This window comes from Prionailurus viverrinus, chromosome A3 (genome assembly GCF_022837055.1).
Source record: "Prionailurus viverrinus isolate Anna chromosome A3, UM_Priviv_1.0, whole genome shotgun sequence".
In the NCBI taxonomy this organism is placed as follows: Eukaryota; Metazoa; Chordata; class Mammalia; order Carnivora; family Felidae; genus Prionailurus; species Prionailurus viverrinus.
This window is the reverse complement of record NC_062563.1, coordinates 105,374,452-105,394,270: the sequence shown is the minus strand read 5'-3', so window position 1 is coordinate 105,394,270 and position 19,819 is coordinate 105,374,452. Positions and strand designations below refer to the sequence as shown.

Below are 19,819 nucleotides of genomic sequence, written 5' to 3'. Positions count from 1 at the left end.
CTGACGGATTTCAGCTGTGGTTTTCCTCACATTGGCCTGGAGGAGGGGGAACCCGAGGATGGGGGAATTTGGAAGGGGGAAAGGAAGGGATCATTGTAAGCCCTGGGGAAGTCTGCTTCGTTGGGTCACGTTTGAGAGGAGGCAGTGGTGAGCACCTTCAGGTGGCCAGTCCCACCTAGGTAAGGGACTCACCCCACCTCCGCCCGGGAGTCTTGGGGTCTTTCGGACCTTCCTCAGTTGTTGCTCACAATTCTCTCCACTCCAGTCCCAAGTTCAAAGCCCTCGTCCCTGGGCGCTCCCAACCTGACTCCATGGAACCCCCAGTCTATATCTTTTTCCCTTGGCCCTTTTTTGGGGGGCCCCTGGTTCTGCCGGCCCCTGGTCAAGGGGGTGGTGCAGGGAGAGAGAGAGAGAGAGAGAAAGAAAGAGATTGAGATCCTCAGTACAGTTTCAGGGTTTGGGCCCTCACCCCACCAAGAGCCTCTGTCTGTGAGCAAGGCCCCCCTCGGTGGAGATGAGTCTCACCACACCTGTGGAATCCCCACCTCACAGGCGTTCAAGAAACGTCGGCTGTCCCCCTGGTCGCCACGGCACTCACGGTGTCACCGTGACGCTGAGCCAGCACAGCTGTGGAATTGCAAAGCTACCGTCACCTTATTTGTGTCTTCCATGGGTCCTTGAAATCTCTTCTGCTGCCCACCCTCCGGCGGCGGGATGGAAACCCGGGGGGCCCAGGAAGCTGCTTGGTGGGGAGATGCCACAGTTCTTCACCTGGCGGTAGGGTGGCGCCCGTGGTCGGCAGGTGGCGGGGGCTGTGACTGGGCAGGAACAGGAGCCGGCCTGGAACCGCACTCTGGTTTGGGAGGTTTAAAGCTGTACCTGTCCTCCTGCAGGCAACTCCACGGGGCCCCAGAGCCGGGCCACCCCCCTGACTGGGCTCTCATGTGGGCCCCAGGGGGCTCTCATCCCTGGTCGGTTCACTCCTCAGGCAGCCTCCTGGGACCTGGCCCGAGAGCCCACACAGACCCCCTCGCACGGTCCGTCACCTGGGCCAGCAGGCCTCTCCTTGGCTCTGCGGGCAAAGCAGCCAGCCTGTCTTCTGCTCTCTAGAGTGTGCAGGTGGAGGCGAGACATCAGTCCACTGGATTTCCCAAATTGCAGGGGACACCATGAAGCTCTCTCTGAAGCTTGAAGCGAAGGGTGGGCGTCCCACACCCTCCTTGGACTTAGTTCACCTCAACATCTCCCCGGTCTAACCTCAGCGATGGACTCTTGGGTGTCCTCAGTGTGGCGAGGGTTCGGTCACCGAAATTCTGCATCACTCGTGGGCGGAGGTCAGGGCTGGGGTGGGGTCATCTCTGCACACACCCCACTTTCCTCTCGGGTACAGCAGTGTTTGGTCAGCATTTGCAAGCTGGGGGAGTGTGACTGCTCACTGCTCCAGGAGCGGCACAGTCAGGAAGTGCACGGAAGGATGGGGGACCAGGAGGAAGAGGCTTCAATCCGGTAGCACAGGGTATGTGGGCCAGGCTGGCCACCGACCTCCCAGTTCAGTCCGTGGAGTTTAGGCCTGGGCAGACTGAGCACTAGGAGAGAAAAGCAGGTCCTGACTCTGGGAGGGTGGAGAAGAGGGACACTGGCCACGGTCCCCTGGAGCCGGGCCTCAGGTTGACCCCAGAGAATCCAGATACTGCCTGAAATGCCACCATCAGTTGATGCCTTGGGTTAAGCTGTGCCCCCTCTACTCAGCTCATCCCCGGTCTCCCTGCCTTAGTTTTCTCACCCATAAATAGGTCAGTAACTGCCTGCATCTGAGTCGATGCATGTGAAGTGCTTAGCACACTTCCTAGTTCATACTCAGAAACTCAGTACATGTTAACTCTCTTTGTCCCCTCAGGGAGCCTGGGCTGGCCCGTAGCCATGTGGCCCGTCCTTGGCACACTGGAGCCAGCTGAAACTGTCCTGGCCAGCCACCTGGGACCTCAGACGGCCTGGCCCATGTGGCGTTTCTTTGGCAGAATCTGGCACTCGTGGCCCACGGGGCCTGTGCTCTGGGATGGCCAGGCTGGAGCATCTGGCAGAACTCCCAGGGCCTCCCATCTGTCATCCCTGCTGCCACAGGGACAGCAAGGACACTTGGATCAAATCTCCTTGGAGACAGGGCCTCCCTCCCACACACACCCTTGGGGAATGGGGACCGGCAGCATGCCCAGAAGGAAACCTCCAGGGCCACCAGGATCAGGGGACCTGAACCCAAAGTCTGGCTTTAGCTTGTGAGACCTTGAGTCGGCCACATAGCTTTCCAGAGCTTCATTTGCTCAACAGTGAAACAAGGATGAAAGTCCCCATCGCCTTCAGGGAACATCATGAAAAGTGAGAATGGGACCACAAAGGGGCTTTGTTTCACACGTAACATAGGATTAGCATTTTGGGATCCCAGCATTTTAAAACTGGGAAAATATGTCATATATTGTTCTCTGTGGCTATTTTGGTCTCTCTGTCACCTGCTGAGTGCCACCCCCATCCCCAGTTACCAGAGCCTACAGTGATATTCTCCAAACTAATCTCCTTTGGACAGTCAGTGTTCCATTGGCTGGGCCCAGGTTTCTGGATTCTAAATTCAAATGCAGCCTTTCCCAAGTCGTGGCGGGGGGGGGGGGGGCAGGAATCAGTTAATTTTGCAGAACTACTACTTCTGATCGGGGTGAACTAGGTCATTTGGCCTGAATTCTCAACTAAGGACAACTTAAAATCTACTCAAAATATACTTTTTCTAAAAAAAAGTTTGATTGGGGGTATCAGAGAACAAACAAGGGAGTAAAGAATCAGAGACAAGATCTGGGAAAAGAAGGAAACCCAGAGACACGTGGCTTTGCGGCTCCTTCCTCCTTGGGAGGACCACTGACCCCAGAAGACACTCCAAAGGTGCTGAGCAGAGCTGTTAGCCTCTGGGACTAAGGAGGTAAAAACTAGGCCCACCAAGAGGAGGGGGTGCCTGGCAAATCTTTCATGCTTTGGGTTGGGACCCCAGGGGAATTCACCCCCAGAAAACAAATGAGCCGGAACTAGACCAGCACTCCAAGGGACTGCAAATCATCTCAGTCCTGAAAGTAGATTAAAACAACCGTGGTTTGCTAAATCCCGAGCCGTCCGCCAGGTGTAAACGTAATCCTCGTGGAGGTAGACTAACTTCATTCTATGCCTCAGATTCTTTCTACAGGTTTTCCGATAGAATGTGTGGCATTCAGTCGGAAATCGCCACGTATGTGAGGAGACAGACAAAACTAACAAGAACCAAGGGAAACAACAGACACTAGAAATAGACTCAAAGAGGATCCGTATCAGGGAGTTATTAAAATAACTATGTGCAGCATGCCCACATATGTGAAGGACAAGGTAGAGAACTTTGCTGGAGAACCAGAAATGATGTTTAATCGTCCTCTTTCTATTTTTATCCCATCAACTTCATTCTTAACATGCAGGGTGCCACGGTTCCCCTGCAGAGGCCAACGGATGAGAGACAAGGCAAAGAAGCTTCGGGGAAAAGCCAAAGAGAAGCAACTGTGCTACATTCAAGGATGCCTGTCTGGGGTGTGCTTGCAATAATGACAGCGCGTTGTGCATGCACCGTCCTACTTTCTAGTAGCCAATCCGTTGCCGCTCTGTAAGATGCAACTGAACATAGACACCCTCCAAAACTCAGCAGACTACAATCTTAAGGGGCTTTGCGCCTTTGAACAGGGACCCATCTCCCTCCTCCCTTGTACCTGCCAAGACCCAGCTCGGCCCCTGGCCCAGAACAGTCATGGCAAAAAAAAAAAAAAAAAAAAAAAAAAAGCAGCATTTGAGCACTTGTTTTGTGGCAGACTCCTGCCAAGGGCTTTCCATGCGATGTCACAGCTCTAGGAGCTGGTTGTGACTACTCTTTCCACTTACAAATGGAGAAGCTGAGGTCTGGGGAACACACATAACATGTTCAAGGTGTCCTGGCCACCTAGCATTAAAGCCAGGATGTGCGCCCAGGTCCGCCTGTTCCCAGAGTGGGTCCCACTCCCCACCTGCTGATTGCTGGGGTGATCCTGGATGTCTATGGTCAGAGGAGGCCTTGGCTTCTCCTCCCCAAAAAAACTCACCAAACCCCAGGCCGTAGCCTGGGAAAGCTGGTGTTAAAGATCCAAGGCCAAGGCTTAGGAAGTGAGAACACTTTCATGGATCCGAGGTTTTGTCCATCTCTTCTCTCTCCTCCTCCCTTTCCCTGTTTCTAGAACTCAGCATCCAGCATGCAGAGAGGGCACAGGGATGGACTAGGGATAACCCTAGGCCACATGCATAGGATAGAAGGAGTAAGGGCCACAGGGAAAAATCCTGTTGTGGCCACCAGATCTCTTCCGGGAAAGCTGGGTGGGGACTGTCGAAGAGGCTACTTTCTGGGGTCCCAAGTCCCTTCCTAGAAAACCAGTGCTCAGAGAGGAACTGCAGGACAAATAGCACTATTTCCAACCTGGGGTACGGGCAAGGGGCTCAGCCTTCAAACAGACCTCCTTCGCCCTACTGGGGGGGCCAGAAATCCAGGTCAGGACCTGTGGAGGGTCCAGGTCCCTGGGCAGTGGAGGGCTCGAGAGCTGTGAGGCAGAGTCCTGGTGGCCCCTGGCCCACTTGGTGGCTTTACCCGATTAGTTTGGTTGGGCAGGAGGGGGTCCCTGGGTACCAGCAAGGTAGCGGGATAAGGTAGAGAGGGGACAAAGTGGGGAAAAGGGCTTCCCTGGGGAGAGGACATAAGGGCTGGAGCAGAGTGAAGCTGGGACAGGTGGGCGGGTCAGATGAGGAAAAGGAGCAGGAGCTTAGAGAGGAGTGGACAGGGGGCGGGGCAGATGGTGACAGAATGGGGTTGGGCGGGGCCTCGTCGTCTCACCCCAGGGGCTGAGGAAGGGGTTCCAATAGATGGAGAACAGGCTCTTCCTGGTGCTAATAAATTGCAGCGAAGAGGGTAAGGGCTCGACACCTGGAAGAACCTGTTGGCTCCTGTAGCTCACCAAAAGTCACGTGTACATTTGAGAATGAAAAAAGGGGTCCATGAGCAGCAAGGGGGTGGGAAAGAAATAGGCAAAATGGGGTCAGGTAACTGGAGTTGAGGGACAATCCAAGCCTGATGCCAGTCTGGGCTCAGAGCAAGAGAAACGGTGTCCTCTGGTCCAGTCCGAGTCAAAGGGGAGGGAGGCAGGCAGCATCAGGCATCACCGAGCAGTCAGCAAACATCCCTGTTATGGATTAAGAGCCAAATGGGTGAGGCGGGGGCGGGGGGCAGGGCTCCGGCTGGGTGGGCCAGATCCAACACTCGGACCCTGTCAAGTTCCAGAACATTCCCTCCCTCCTGGGCCCTAGAGACCCCAGGTCCCACACCCTTCCTTTCCGTTCTTCCCCCCACTCCTGGCACTTACCTACTGGGGCCCTACAGCTTCAGGGAGGTGACCCGGGGGATGCGGAAGAGCTGAGTCTCCTCAGAACTGGTGGAGCTGTGACGTCGCAGAAAGAGTGAGTGAGCACCCAGGCACAGACCCTTGGCCCTGACGCAGGGACAAGCCCAGAGCCCTGATTTTCTGGCTGCAGAAGCTCTCCAGGGGGTAGGAAGAGTTCCTAAAAGCAGAGGCTGGGTAGATGTGTTTGCAACAAGGATGTGGGCAGACATACAAAAGAACTTTCTGGACCTGGAGTGCCTCAGAGGGTGTGACTCTTCAGGGCTAGGCATGAGCCTCCTCAGCCTGGGAGGCCTCAGGAGGGGGTGTGCTGGGGGGGTAGAACCCAGCAACTAGAAGGACGCCTTCCTGGACCCCTGATGTCCCCTCCTCAGTCCTGGCAGCCTCCTCACCTGAGGCGTTTCCAAATGGGACGAAAGTATTTGGAGGTCTTGATGGCAAAGATGATGCTGGGGATCAGGAAGAAGGTGCACCATGCCAGGCAGAACCAGAAGGTATTCTAGAACAGAGGATGTGAGGTCAGCTTGCTGTGGCTAGCCAGCAAAGTCTTCCCACCCTGCTCTGTACCCTTAGTCCTCCCATTGACTCCATGAGGGGTGCGGGCTGAGGGGAAGGGCTGGTGGGCAGGCCTGGAGGCAAGAGTCCTGCTTCACCTCGTGCCCTGCTCACGCCGCCCCTCCGATTGGGGCCTCCACGTCCACGAGCCCTGATGAGCTTGAGGCACTCACCCAGGGGTCAGCGATCATGTCACACAGGATCACACGGCCATTGTCCAGGGCTCGGGAGAGAGGCTGGCAGGTGGCAATGTGCTGAGTCACCTGTGGGGTCAACATGAGGCAGGTACATGCAGAGACACTCAGACCCACAGGTGTATACCCCATATTCAGAGAAAGAGGTTGACAGGAACAGAGTTAGGTCCAGGGAACCCGTAGGGAGCCACTGCACAGTTTGTACGGACACATGGATGCAGGGACATAGAGATGAGGACACATTGACACAGGCTCATTGCTCCACTCTTATCTTTTCCGTCCCATTCACCAGCCTCTGTTAAGCCCCTACTGTGTGCCCGGCACTGTGCACGCACACACACTCACTGCATACATGTGCACATACACACACACATACTCAGGGTTGAACAAGACCCCACCTGCCTAGTGTGGGTGCCAGATAGCTTGCAGAGGCTGTGGTCAGCCCAGGCCTGCAGGAGGAGGTGCACGTGGAGAGCTGGACAAAGGGACCGGCATGAGGAAGGGTATGGTGACAAGGTGTGGGGGGCATGTTCTAGAGAGCCAGGGCCAGCCCAGCTCACATTCAGGCCTCAGAGAGGGGCTGTGGCAGAGGCTGAATGAACAGAACCCAGCCAGGAAGCAGGGGTGCAGATCTGGGAGTTTGGGCTCAATGCTGAAGGCCTAGGGCACCCCGAGGGGCTCTCGGGGCAGAGGAGGGATGTAACAGTGTGAAGAGCCGGTGGTGCTGGGAACCTGCTTGAGGCCAGGAGAGCTTGAGCCCCCACTCACCTCCTCTCTTACCCAGGCCACGTACTGGGAGAAGTAACCCATCTCTCGGGTCAGGAAACACTCACTTTCCTGCAGGACAGAGAGGAGTCCAGGACTGGCAGGTGTTCCAGGAACCAGCAACCCCGCGCCCCATGCCGGACAGGGCAGGCCGAGCTGGCTTTCCTGGGAGCCACGGTGAGGGGACAGGGATGGAGAAGCCTGGGTAGAGAAGCTCCGTGTGCCTGAGCGCCTCAGCCCATCTCTGACTAGGAAGCAGCCCCCCTGCCTCTGCCCATCTACCACTCACATTCCTCAAGATACTGGTGGCCCAGGTAGGCAGCTGTCCTTTTAGGTAAGTGACATTGTCCAAGACACGAGAGGTCTCTGTCTGGGGGATTGAAGAGAAGAGAGGCTTAACTTAATGCCCTACTCGTTCAGCGAGATGCTATGCATTCATTCACCCATTCATTCATTCAACGTGTAAAACACACATACTCACCTTAGTGGGGGGTGGGGTGGGGGTGGGTGGGGGGGGGTGTTAGGCCCTAAGGACACAGAGGCTAAAGATGGTGGTCTTTAAGGATCCGCTCATCCACCCCCATTTCTTCCCACCCTCTACCCTCAACCTCCAGCGGGACTGGGCAGAGCAGATGACATCCCAAGCCAACAAGGCCCTGACTTCCTTTTTCCCTCTGTTGCCCACCTGCCCCCCCTCCCCCTCCCCCTCCCCAGCAGCCACCTGGAGATTCGGGGTTGAGGATGCCAGGGCCCTGACAGTGAGGTTGAGGTTGGCCTGTGGAGAAGAGAGCAGGGATGGTTAAGGGAAGGGATGGGTGGAAAAGGAGGGTTCCCGGCCCTTCCTTCCTCTTTTACCCCTCCCTGCCTCTCCTCTTCCCCAGGTTCCAGGCTCCCTGGGCCTCCAAGCTTACCACAAGGCTCTGCTGGGGGAGGACCTTCTCCTGATAGAGGTTTTTGAGCCCTTGGGCTTCCTCTTGCAACTGCTGCCCCAGCACAGAACTGCCCTGAGGGGAGACAGGGATGAGAATGGCACTCTGCCAGGGACAGCCCAGCCTTCGCCAACACATTCTTTACCCAACTGTTCAGCCAGACATACTGAGAAGATGTGGAAAGTGCTGGGCTCAGAGGCAGAAAGCCGAGGCCACCTTAAGCTCCTGGGCCTGATCCAGGTTTGGGGGCACTAAGCTCAAGTTCTAGGTCCACCCCTAGCTGACTAGGTGCTCCTAAGTCAGAGCCACAGAGGTTGTCTGAGCTGCAGTGGCATCTGCTGAAACAGGAATACTCCTTGTCTACCCATCATGCAGAGTTGGTGTGGGGTCTATGTTTTGAAGAGAACTCTTTAAGCTTTAAATACTTATAAATACAAAATGCTATTTTTTTCCAATAGCGTGTAAGCTCCTCGAGGGCAACTATCGTGATATCTGGTCTGTCGCATTGTCCTCACACCTGTCCCAGCAGATTCCCTGAGCGGTGTGCACTAAGAAACGCTTGCCCAGCTGTGTGATGTCAGAGCAGTTACTCCATGTGATCTGAGGTGGAAGATAATCTACTTCGCAGATGAAGAAACCGAGGCCTGGAAATGCTGAATGACCTGCCTACGGCCACACAGCCATTGGTGGTAGGTAGAGCTTGAGTCAGAACCGACTCTGCCAAGCTCTTAAGCCCAGCCAGGGGATCCAGAGCCTCAAAGGTCACTGGTGGGAGCCCTCAATCCCCTGTCCTTGCCTTCATGCCCTCCAGGCCCTCCCACAATCTCCCTCCTCCCAGGCCTCTCTCTGTCTGACGTCTGCCTGCCCCGTGGGGTCTCGGGTCTTTCTCACTTGGGTCCGGGCCAGTCCTTCCAGCTCCTGAGCCAGCTTCTCCACGTTGGTGTTCACCACAGGCTTCTGGATCTGGAGACAGACAGGAGAAGCCAAGAGGGGATGCACTATGGCTCCTCCAGCCCTGTACTGGGGTACAGTCTATTCAGAAGTACCCCAAACGAGCCGAATCTATCGTGACACGTTGGTCACAGTGGGTTTGACCTGAAACTGTAAAATAAATCAGGCATTTCCCATTAGGATAGAAGGGGAAAAAATGAGGCGCCCTCTGGTGTAACCCATCGAAGAGGCCTCCTCCCACCTGCATACTGTCCACAGCAGTGGGTTCAGGACCATGAACAGCGACACACGCTGCTGGGTGGGAGCACATTCCTTCCGGCCCAGCCCAGATGGTGGCTCCAGGACAGGCTTGAGGCACATGGTGTGCAGACACCCCCAACAGGAAGAGGCCCCAGGGACGTGTGGAGAGGTGAAGGGAACATGGAGGGCTGTGATGAGACAATACACCACTCCCCACCCCAGCTCCTCTGCAAGCCCCTCTGTTCTTCCATGGTCTGGACTGAGGTGCTTCCTGCTGACCTGATCAAGGAAGGTGGAATAGTGGATGTTCTCCAGCCCACTGCTCTGCAGGGCTTCCAGGTCCCGGTGGGCGGCTGGGCTCAGCAGGTCCAGATTCTTCATGTCTATTTTAAGGTTCTGCAACTCCTGCTGCAGCTTGGTGGTATACTGAGGGGGTGGGGGACAGGGTGAGGGTGTACCCAGTTGCTGAACCAGGACCCCAGAGCTGCTATCCTAGGTGAGGGGTCCCCAAGCCCTCAGGGCCCTCCTTCTGGATATCCAAGGCCCCCACCTTGGCTACTCCCAGCCCCAGACAGTCTCCCAGGAGGCCTCTGCTTCCCACCTGTCCCTACTCCAACCCACCCCTACCAAGACCTAGCTCTCCTCTGCATCTATCTGGCTCACGGACAGAAAACAGACCCTCTGGCAACCCAATATGAAATAGCTTCCCTGGCCCAACTTTATCACAGCACCCTTGTTAAGGTCTTCAAAGTGTCTGTTGTTCTGAAATTATTTGTGGGCTTGTTTATTGCCATCAGCTCCAGGAGAGTGGCAACTTGTCTGCCCATTCTGTACCAGCCCCTCAGTGTAGAGCAGAGGCTCACATGTGGCAGGCACGATACAAGTTTGTTGAGTGCGTACAAATGAGTGAGTGAGTGGGGAAACACAATCACATTTCCAAGAGAGACCACAGTTTAAGGGGACTCTTGAGGGCACCTGGGTGGTTCAGTCGGTTAAGTGTCTGACTCTTGACTTCAGCTCACAGTTCGTGAGTTTAAGCCCCATGTCAGGCTCACCCTGACGGTGTAGAGCCTGCTTGGGATTCTGTCTCTCCCTCTCTCTCTGGTCCTTCCCTGCTTGCTTGTGTGCTCTCTCTCTCTCTCTCTCTCTCTCTCTCTCTCAAAATAAATAAACATTAAAAAACAAAAGGGGACTCTTGGCATTTTCCAACCATTGCTAGAAGAGACTGGGCATGAAATTCAGCCCCGATGTTTAACAGATGAGAAACTGAGGCTAGAGAGGAACATTCACTTGCCCAAGATTTCATAGCAAGTTAGCTAACAGAACCCAGCCCCGCTCACCCCTCCCTATCCTGCCACACTGCTTCCCTCTAATCCTTGAAAAGGCAGGGGTCCTATGGCAGTGTTTCAAGCACAAGGGTATACCTGACAGGTATAGCATAACAGACAGGTACACAGGAGAGGCTTGAAGGCGAGCAGAGCCCTCCCGGTGCCCTGGAAAGCACACCTTGTCATATTTATTTCTGCATCATCAGCTCGTTCTTATCTCCTTTGAAGACAAGTGCTCTTAAGGTCACATTTGGTGTGTTGCACATGGCCCTGAAGGACTGCCCAGTCCCTTTGAACCTGAAGCTTGTCCACACTATTCTGTGAGCTGGAACCTCCCCTGAGAACCATGACGTCCAGCTAGCAGAGCAGGGGCACCTTCTGCCCAGGTCCCCTGCTGCAGTCCTCCCTGGCCAGCCTTCATCCATGGGGCAGTAGCTCTGGCCTCACATTGGGATGTGGCTGCTCTGTGGACCTTTCGTCTGCCAGGGACGCAGAAAGGGGAGGCAGCTACGGCAGTGTGCCAAGTACGCAAGATTACACTTTCAGACACGGAGTTGGAACTGAAATCTGAACCATTTGGCTATGCTACGCTGTGGGTTGAGAAGGGCTGGTAGATTTAAGAGGAGTTGGAAGGGTTTCTGGAGAGGAGGAGGAATCAGGAGTTAGCATGGTAGGAGTGTGGGTCAGGGGGAGAGGCAGGGGGGAGACATAGGGTTTCCCAGGACATGCTTGGGAAAGGCTCCCCAGGGGCCTTGGGAGTCCAGGTGGCTCTCCCCACCTCACTTAAGTGCAGACAGAGGTAAGGAAGGAATATGTTACAGCTTCTGTACACCCTTAGGAAAACGACATTCTCAAAATACATCCCCTCCGGTGAAGCAGCCATTCCTTCTCTCTGTCCTAGAATTGTCTCTTGCCAGTATGGATATGGTTTCTATACACCAAGCTCTGGCAAAGTCCAGTGGTTAACGGAACAGGCTTGAAGGGCAGGGCTCAAACCCTGCCCACCTACTGGCTGTGTGAGCCTGGCCAAGGGCCTCTGGTGAGCCCTTCCCCAGGGACAGCTAACTTCATCACTGTCATTTTCACTGTCATACCCCATTCTCAACCACCCCACTGCTGACTGCAGTGTCCCAACCAATGCCTGTCCTCAGCCAGGACACGCACACCTTAGCCCTCTCATTCACTCTCCTTAGCCTTTCCTACTACAACCTCAGCTGTGTTCACTTCTTCCCCGAGCACAGCACTCAGAGCCGGTCATGGCCTCCAGGCCCTCATCCATCCACCCACACACCCTAGAAGCCTCCCTGGGCTCTCGCCCTGGGTCAGGCTCTGAGCTTTCACCTGGGGCCTCTGTCCCTGAGGCACCTCAATTGCTCCTGCAGACTTCTCAAGTTCAGTAAGATGGACCTACCACAGAGGCAAGGCCAGAGGAAGGGGTTCTGCGGGAAAGAATCCCCACAACCCTCCAGAAGGTTCCCTCACCTGGCTGATATTCAGGTGCTTCTCCAGGTCATAGGAGTCATTGAGCTGCAGGACGCTCCAGAGCGCGGCCCCTTCCTTGCACTGCCTGGGGAGAAGTAATGGGCATCGAAGACAAGAGAAAAGGACAGCAGGTGGGGGCTGACATCACCCACCTCAGCTGCTCCTCACACCCTGTCCCCCAGCCTAAGCATCCCACTCACTGATAGGCCAGGAGGATGCTGATGTTCTTCTTCAGGCCAAGAAGCTGAGACAAGTTCATGGATGGGGGCAAGTTCCCTGGGGTGTCTGCAAACTGGAAAAGGGGCAAAGAGGAATGGGCCTGAAACAGGCTGAGGGCAAGGCCATCCCAGCTCCCCTAGAGCCTGGTCCCATGCCACCTTGGCACAGAAGAGACCACGACCCTGTGGCTGCAGCCCAAACCTGCCTCTAACTCAAATCACCCCTGGGCCGTTAACTCCTTGCAGGGAAACTTCTCTGGGCCAGCACCTTGGCTCACCTACTAGAAGCACTGGAGAACCAGGATTTCCAGTTTGCAGACTCAGTATTAGGAGAACAGACAGACTCGGGTCTGGGTGCAGCCCCCGGGATGCCTGCCCTGGGGTCTGGGCATTATTCCAGGGACTCACGGGTTTGCTCTCTCTCACCCCTTTTCCACTGGTCATTTCCTGCCTTTCCTTGGCCATCTCCAGCCATCCTCCTGTCCCTCCCTCCCTCCCCTTTCCCCCTCTGGCTCCCACTCCGTTCTAACCCCTTGCTCTGCCTTCAACCCCCTCCACCTCCCTCTGGGCTGCAGAACACGGCAGGCTCACCTTGTAGAGCTCTCTGCTCTCCCAGCTCCGGCACACCAGCGTCTGCACATTGCCGCCCACCAGGAAGGTGGCGAAAACAAGGAGGATGAGGGGTGCGGCAAGGAGGAAGCTGAAGCCCACACCCCTGGGGGAAGGCAGAGGGACAGGGTTGAGATGGGAGAGAGAGGCCAGCTGCACTGGACTGCGCCCTCTGTCCCGCCACATCCGGGGGCCAGCGTGGTCAGCGAGTCGGCCCCAGGGCAGGGCCCTTGGAGGGCTCAGCCTCCTGGGCCAGGGGGGAGAGCTCAGAACTGCTGGCTGTTCCCCTCCCCCTTCTCCCCCTCCCCTCATCATGGGCGTCCTGGCTGGCCCTAGCAACCTAGAGGAGAAGGTAGCTGCTTCGCTGGAAGAGACAGGACTGCCCGCCTCTGAGACTAAGGCACATGGAGGAGACTGGCTCCAGAGCTCAGCCCTCAACAGAGCCACCTGCAAGGGCCGCAACTTAGAAGGGTTGAACAGGACCAGTGCTGCCCTGTAGGGCTTCTCTGGGGGACAGGCACAGCCCCAAGCCAGGGTTTGAGGCTTGGAGAATAGAACAAAGGCTGCATTTCAGCCTCCACTCGCCCCTTGGGTCAGGCAGATTCTATCTCGGGTGCCACCTCCTATTGGTAGTACTACCTAGATACTGGGTTAAGAGGGACTCTGAGGCTACGTTCGACTCAGTGGGAAAGGGAGCCCGCTGGTTACTATAGTTGCCACTGGTGTGGAAGGGGGAAATGCTTCTTATTTGCCATTCCTGCTCTAGTCCACCCTTGTATACAGATGAGGACACGGAGGCCCAGGTGGGTGAATAATTTGCCCGGAGCCATCCAGTGAATCGGTGCCAGAGGCAGAGGTAGAGCTCAGCCTCTTGATCCCCAGGACTTGCTTCTGTAGCCACACTAGGAGCTGTCCATGGGCATGAGAGGAATCTGGGCAGCCCAGTGGGAAAGACCCTTCCCCTCTCCCCAGCCCTTCTTACATCATGAGGAAGCGGGCTCCAGCCTCGCCCTTGGCTTCCGAGTGGCCGGGGTCCTCCCTGGCAGCCAGCCCCCAGATGCCGAGGTTGAGGCCCAACAGATTACAGACCACCACAAGCAGGACTGCAGAGCACAACACGCAGCCCAAAATCCACCTGCCGCAGAGAGGGTGCGGTGTCACTGACAAGGGAGGCGCCAGGATGGGCTGGCATAGGACCTAGGGGCTGGGTGGGGCCCCACTGCTCCTACGGGGTCCCCAGGCTCAGATCCCAAGGGCACACAGCCAAGGTGGAGACAGAGGCCCGAGGAGTAAGGGGTCTTGGCTTAAATGGAGGCAGACGCTTAGTGCAGCCAGGGGTTGATGGGGGCTCAAAATCAGGCCCACAGTGGCTGAGAGGCTGGGCTGCCTATCCCATCCCCACCCCATGGACTCCCAGGCACCTGTATTTCTCATATCTCTGCACCTCCTTCAGGTAGGGGCGGCTACTCTGTTCCACCTCCTCCAGTGCCTGGCTCCAGCGAGAGGCTGCCTCCCAGCCTGGGAACTCTTCGGCCAGTGTCCTCAGCCCTTCAGGCTTCTGGGCTATCACCTTCTTCAGCTCTGCCCAAAGCAGCAGAGACTTGTGGGAGGGGCAGGAAGAACGTGTGGGACCCGCGGAGAGGGCCCACTCTCTGACCAGGCCCAGATGGAGGACAGCCTTCCCCTTCCACCCTACCCCCACTGCCCCCCTCCTCCTCTCGACAAGTCTCTGGTGGGGGTGGCCCCTGGACAGGGCCTCACCTTTGACCACGTTGGCCGTCTGCAAAGCTGCCAGGAGCGGGAGTGCGTTGAAGGTGCTGTTCTCCTGCCAGAACAAAAGGCAGCTGTGCCTCCCACTTCCCACCTGCTGTCCCAGCTTCAGGGACCCTTGACATCACCAGGCCCAGAGGCGGGGCATCCCTCTTAGTGCTCCCAGCTCAGGAAATGAGAAAACAGGCTTCCCCTTGTTCTCTTGGTCAATGGCTTCTTCTCTCCTCCTTCAGCCCGGCCTGACTCAGCTCCCCAAAACATTGCTCCTGGAAGACCCCTCTTTGGCCTCCCCACCTCTCTTGCCGAGACTGCGGCAGCCTCCCAGCCATCCGCTCTTCTCTTCCATCCATCCTACGCATGCCAGGCCTAGGTCCCTACAGTCCAGCCCCAACCTACTCTTCCTAGCCTCAGCTCCCATTTTCTTCCTCCCGGGAACTTCCGCGCCAGCCGCCCAGCACAGGTGACTCACCATTTCCCCAACTCTGGCATTTTCCAGGCCCTGGGTCACAGGTGCTGACTCATGCCGCACCCTCCCCCACAGCCCATCTGCACGACGACGGGTTGTACCTCCAGGGCTCAGCTTCTGTCCTCTCTCCCTTGCCACCCTTGCCGCCCCCCCCCCTCCACCTTGAGGGGCCCAGCTCTTCCTTCTGAGTTCCAGGCCAGCCTCCCCCATCAGAGAGCGTGCACTTGAGAACCGGCATCATGAGCCTCCAGCCCAGGGAGCCATATGGGAGGTAAGGCCCTGATTTGACCCAAGTCTTAGGTTCAGCTGGGTTCCCACCCCAAAGGGGGAAAACGGGATCCCTCACTTGTGAGCTCCCAGGTGATGGGGAAGTCAGGTAGACTGGGCAGGCACTCACCTCCTGGACCATGCTGGAGAAGTTGGCCTCTGGGACACCCTTCAGCCGATGCAGGACATCGTCCACTGGGGACACCTGAAATAGGGTGGTGGTGGTATGGCAAAGTCCATAGACAGGCCTGAGGGGGGTCCCTGAGGGAGGATGGGAGGAACCCTCAGTGTCCCTGTGTGCAAATGGGGAACACCTCCCCAGGTGGCAGGGAGAACTCAAGGAGCTAATACACACGAAGCTCACAGTACGGCGCGTGGCCCAGGAAAGCTCTTGCCCCCATTGCCAGGATGACCATCGTCAATCCTTGGAGAGGGGAGGAGCCGCCGAGGAAAGGGATCAGGAGTCTGCCTCAGGAAGCATCCAGGGATTCCTGGAGCAGCAGGCAGAGCAGCGCCCCCACCCCCGTTTCAAGCGGCCCTGTCCTGGGCCTGCACCTGGTCAAAGTCAGCTCCCAGCTCCAGGGCACGGGCTCGGCTCTGGGCCTCAGTGCAGTCCTGGCAGCCAGGCTCCTGCAGCAGGGTGAGGAGGTGCTCCCGGCGCTCCCGGACAGCTGGCTCCAGGTCCCGCTGGCCCTCCCGCAGCTCCACCAAGGTGGCATTCAGGGCTTGGAGGTGATCCATAGAGAGCTGCAGGGCTGAGAGACACCGCTCTGGACTGAACAGTCTCCACTGTTATTGGCACAGAACATCTCCCCCCTCCCCCCAGCCAAAGGGATGTGGGTCATTAACTTCCGCAGTTTTAATGGAAACTGCCCTGGGGCACATTTAGCCAGGTTGTGGGCAGGGATGCCAGGAGGGATCCCAGGATACAGCCATCAGAAAGTCAGGGGTCAGGCTTGCTGAGGCGGGGAGAGAAATCCAAGGCTGAGCGAGGGTGGGGCCTGCCCCCAAGAGGCAGCCACCCAGGACACTGGGCCCACTCACCCTGGCCCAGGCTGTTCACTGAGGTCAGCACTTCATACACGGTGCTCTTGAGCTGGGTGTAGATCGTGCTCCCAATGCTCTTGCCGACACCTAGGGAGCACAGGGTGCTTCTGCAGGGCTGGCCCCCAGAAGCCGAGGGGCCCTCTTCACCCATCCAGCCAGCTTCCCCAGGCCCTGCACTGGGCTCTGCAGGGGAGGTCTTGGCTTCTTGGTCCTGTCACGTGGTGACTACTGTGCTTCCCAGCTGGGCCCAATCCCTGTCTCTTCAAGGGTGTGCCCAGGTGGAGCCCAGGATGAAGGGGTGAGAGGGTCCCCAAGGCAGGCCTGAGCAGGGGGACCCAGAGGCTGGCCAGCCTGTCAGCCAGCTATAACCCTCACCATCCAGTTCCTCCAAGACTCGCTTCTGGGGAAGGGAGAACTGCTGTGCCACGGCCTGCAGCTCCTAGGCAAACACAGGGTCATGAGGCTGCTCTTCCCTGTCACCTGACAGCCCCCTCTTGTCCCTTCCCTAGCCCTCCCGGGACTCCCCACACAGCTGGGTGGCCATCCTGAGGATGCCCTGGGAGCACTTATGTATTATAACAACTCTCCAGCAGGGGGCAGTCAGGCGCGTGTTGAAAGGGGCACCCTTTCTAATTTGCAGGTCCCACTCTACTCTGTCCCGCCTGGGGCTGGTGCTCAGGCAGGCTCCTGAGGGTGAGGGGTTACTGGGCACTGACCTGGGGGACATCGGAGACCAGGCCCCGGAGGCTGAGCAGAGTCTCCGGCACGGCCTCCACCCCGGGGGCCATCTGCTCATGCATGCGCTGGTTGGTGACAAAGGCACAGACCACACCAATGCTGCAAGGATGGGGGAGGAGGCAGGGGCTTGCTGGATGCCCACGAGCACTTTGGACCTCAGCCCACACCTCCCACCTGGCCTGGGCGCCCCTCACAGTAGCACGAGGGTGGTCAGCAGCAGGAAGGCCATGAGGGTGCCTCGCTCACAAGCCATGGCCTTGTGCTCCGTCTTCACGCGGCCCCCACAGCGCCGGCGGCAGCGGCAGCAACAGAAACAGAGCCCGGCGATGGGCACCAGGAGGAGGTAGAGGCCCGCGATCACAGCACACACCACGTAGCCAGCCTCATACCGCACCACCTGGGCAAGGGGGCAGGGGTGAGGGGTTGTCCTGACCCTCCCAACGCGGCGGCTTCCGGTCCGACCGCACAGGGAAACCAGAAGGCGAGGGGATGCGCCCACAGCGGGCACTTTGCACACGTCTCCTCCAACCCATGCAAAGTGCGTGGTGTCCCTGTTGTTATTTACCATCTCGTAGAGGAGGAAACTGAAGTCAAGGTTTGCTCACTGCAAAACCCCAGGACCAGTTAATGGCAGAGCTGCGGTTGGAAATTAGGCCCGCGGATTACAGCGTGAATGGAAAGGGGGGAGGGGATGCCGGAGACCCCCACCCTGAGGGACACCCAGCAAGGTGGCCTGAGCTGAGGAGGCCTTTCAACTTCTGCCCCTCATGCTCACCCCACACTGCTCTCCGCACCCCCCCCCCCCCGCCCCCCAGGGCTCACCTCATCCACCTTCACGGAGGACGGCTCATTCAGCAAGGTCTTTACCAACTCTAAGGAAAGAGTCAAACTGGGCGTTTGAGGACAGCAACTGCCCTGCGCCTGTGTCCACCCTCACGGCCAGGCCAAGGTGGGCTCTCTGGAAGGGCTCCTCCCACCGCCACGGCACCCTAGGAGAAGCCCTGCGCATTCATGCCCCGGCCTCCGGAGGAGGCAGGGCTGCCATAGGTGGGAGTGGCTGAGAGGAGGCCCGGCCGACCCCTCCTCCAGAACCCGACAGGTGGGCCCAGCGGTGGAGAAGCCGGAAGCCTGGTTAAAGCAGAGAAGGGGCCCGGCCTAGCAGCCCATCCCAAGAGGCGAGGGACAGGCTGGGAGGGGCCCTGCAGCCCCTCCTGTCCTCCCAACCCCTAGCACCCCTAGACCCAGAGAAAATCTTAGCCAGGTCTTTGAGGACTTCTAATGTAATTTCTTCTATTTGAGGACAGAGAGACTGAGGCTCAGAGAGGAAAAAGGGCTTGCCCAAGGTCACGCAGCAAGATTTCCAGGTGATGCCCGTGGGCCTCCGGGGACTTCTGGGAAGGAAGGCTGGGGACCCTGCCCTCCAACTGCCCGCTGACGGGGTAGGCGCGCCCCGCGGTCAAGGGGGAACCCACTACCTCCGAGGCCCGCCCGAGGGAGGGGCGTACTCACCGGCGGGGAAGGGGTTGAACTGCACCACGGAGAGGAAGCGGCGCACGGTGCCGTACAGGGGGTTCAGGGGCCCCGGCGGGCGGTCGCGAGGAGCCAGCCAACGGGCCCTGGCCGCCGGGGCGAACACCAGGCGCTCTGCGCGGCCGAAGGACCTGCAGTCCGCGGCCCCTGCCCCCAGCGAGCTCAGGATCAGCCCCAGCCCCAGCCCCAGCCCCAGGCCAAGCAGGGGCGCCAGGAGGCCGGGTACGCGCGTCATGGGGTCGGCCGGGGGACTGAGGGGCAGGCAGGACGGGGCTCAGGCGGCCGGGGGTGCGGACGGAGCGCGGGGCAGGCCGTGCATCCTTCACCAGCCGGTGTCCCCGCGGCTCTCAAAACCGGCCCGACAGGTTTGGGCTCCCGAGCTACCTGGGCGCCCGCCCGCAGCGCTGGAAGGGCAGGGGCGGAGGCCTTGGGGAGGGGGGCAGGGCCTGGCCCGGACCCGCCCCCAGCGTCCTGGGGTGGGAGCCAGGGCGTCTTCTCCCCTCCCCAAATCCTCGTAGGAGGGCTGCCTCCGAGCTGGGAAGGGGAGACAACTCACTAGCTCTGGATTGTTGGGGGTGACCCAATTTCAAAAATTGTATTCCATAACCCAGACCCAAGAGCCCAGGCTGGGGCTGGGAAAACAGCCACCCAGCGAAGCGCTGGCCCAAGGGGTGGCGGAATGGCGGCACAGACCCAGGAACCGGGCTCCTCCCCCCAGCTTCCTCTGGGGCCTGCTCTGTCCCCTGGGGTCATGCTTGCGCCTGCTGCCAGGCCGATCTGGAGCAGAGAGGCCACCAGGCTTTGCCCCAGAGTGGCTCTCAGAGGAGCCACTCGGACAGGCGCAATCCTTCGGGAGGGTGGGTCCCAGCTAAGGTGTGCCCTTTGGCCCAGCAATGCCCCCATCCAGTCAGCAGCCAAAAGAACTAATCAAGGATATGGCCAGAGATGTGTCTACACAGGTCTCTGTTTTGTAAGTGGCTGTATGCCCAATACCCAGAGGGTGCCTGGAGCTGAGCAGGTTGTGGGGAAGTATTGCTAAATGGTTGGGGGATGTTTCTGGCAGTGTTCTTCACGATACAGAAACAATCCCGATGGCCGATGGCCGCCATCACCAAGGAAATGGAAATGGTGCATCTCACAAGACACACAGGGCAGTCATTAAAGAAAATGATGTGGAAATGGCTCTTTTGACCTTAAAGATACAATGCATTAAAAAGTGCAAACAGCTGCTTACAAAACAGTACGTAGAGTGAGGG

General features: G+C 58.0%; 1 protein-coding gene across 3 annotated transcripts; it reads right to left on the bottom strand.

Moving 5' to 3' along the window:
* Positions 1-3,405: 3,405 nt before the first annotated feature.
* PROM2 (prominin 2) lies at positions 3,406-18,915 on the bottom strand. Of its 3 annotated transcripts, XM_047854685.1 has the most exons (25): positions 18,543-18,564; positions 17,856-17,905; positions 17,599-17,669; positions 17,228-17,430; positions 17,012-17,132; positions 16,671-16,734; positions 16,293-16,382; positions 15,804-16,003; positions 15,379-15,453; positions 14,507-14,570; positions 14,167-14,326; positions 13,728-13,880; positions 12,728-12,851; positions 12,119-12,210; positions 11,919-12,003; positions 9,388-9,534; positions 8,809-8,880; positions 7,900-7,992; positions 7,710-7,763; positions 7,278-7,358; positions 6,992-7,060; positions 6,203-6,292; positions 5,867-5,973; positions 5,439-5,513; positions 3,406-5,258 (listed from the first exon to the last, which is right to left on the bottom strand). In XM_047854685.1, the coding sequence occupies exons 3-24, from the start codon at positions 17,599-17,601 to the stop codon at positions 5,450-5,452; spliced, it is 2,211 nt and encodes a 736-aa protein (XP_047710641.1). In that variant the 5' UTR covers positions 17,602-17,669; positions 17,856-17,905; positions 18,543-18,564; the 3' UTR covers positions 3,406-5,258; positions 5,439-5,449. The 3 variants fall into 3 exon arrangements, with proteins under 3 accessions (XP_047710641.1, XP_047710639.1, XP_047710640.1); XM_047854683.1 differs by lacking the exon at positions 17,599-17,669 and having other exon boundaries at positions 18,543-18,915; XM_047854684.1 differs by lacking the exon at positions 17,599-17,669 and having other exon boundaries at positions 17,865-17,905; positions 18,543-18,915.
* Positions 18,916-19,819: the final 904 nt, after the last annotated feature.

Bases quoted from the DNA above. Each gene is read 5' to 3' on its own strand.
- PROM2 (XM_047854683.1), bottom strand. From the start codon at position 18,798: ATGACGCGCGTACCCGGCCTCCTGGCGCCCCTGCTTGGCCTGGGGCTG. The intron at 14,571-15,378 runs GTGAGTGCCTGC...TTGTTCTGGCAG, and splicing joins TCTCCAGCATGGTCCAGGAG to GAGAACAGCACCTTCAACGC. The intron at 9,535-11,918 runs GTGAGGGAACCT...CCACCCCCTCAG, and splicing joins AGCACCTGAATATCAGCCAG to TATACCACCAAGCTGCAGCA.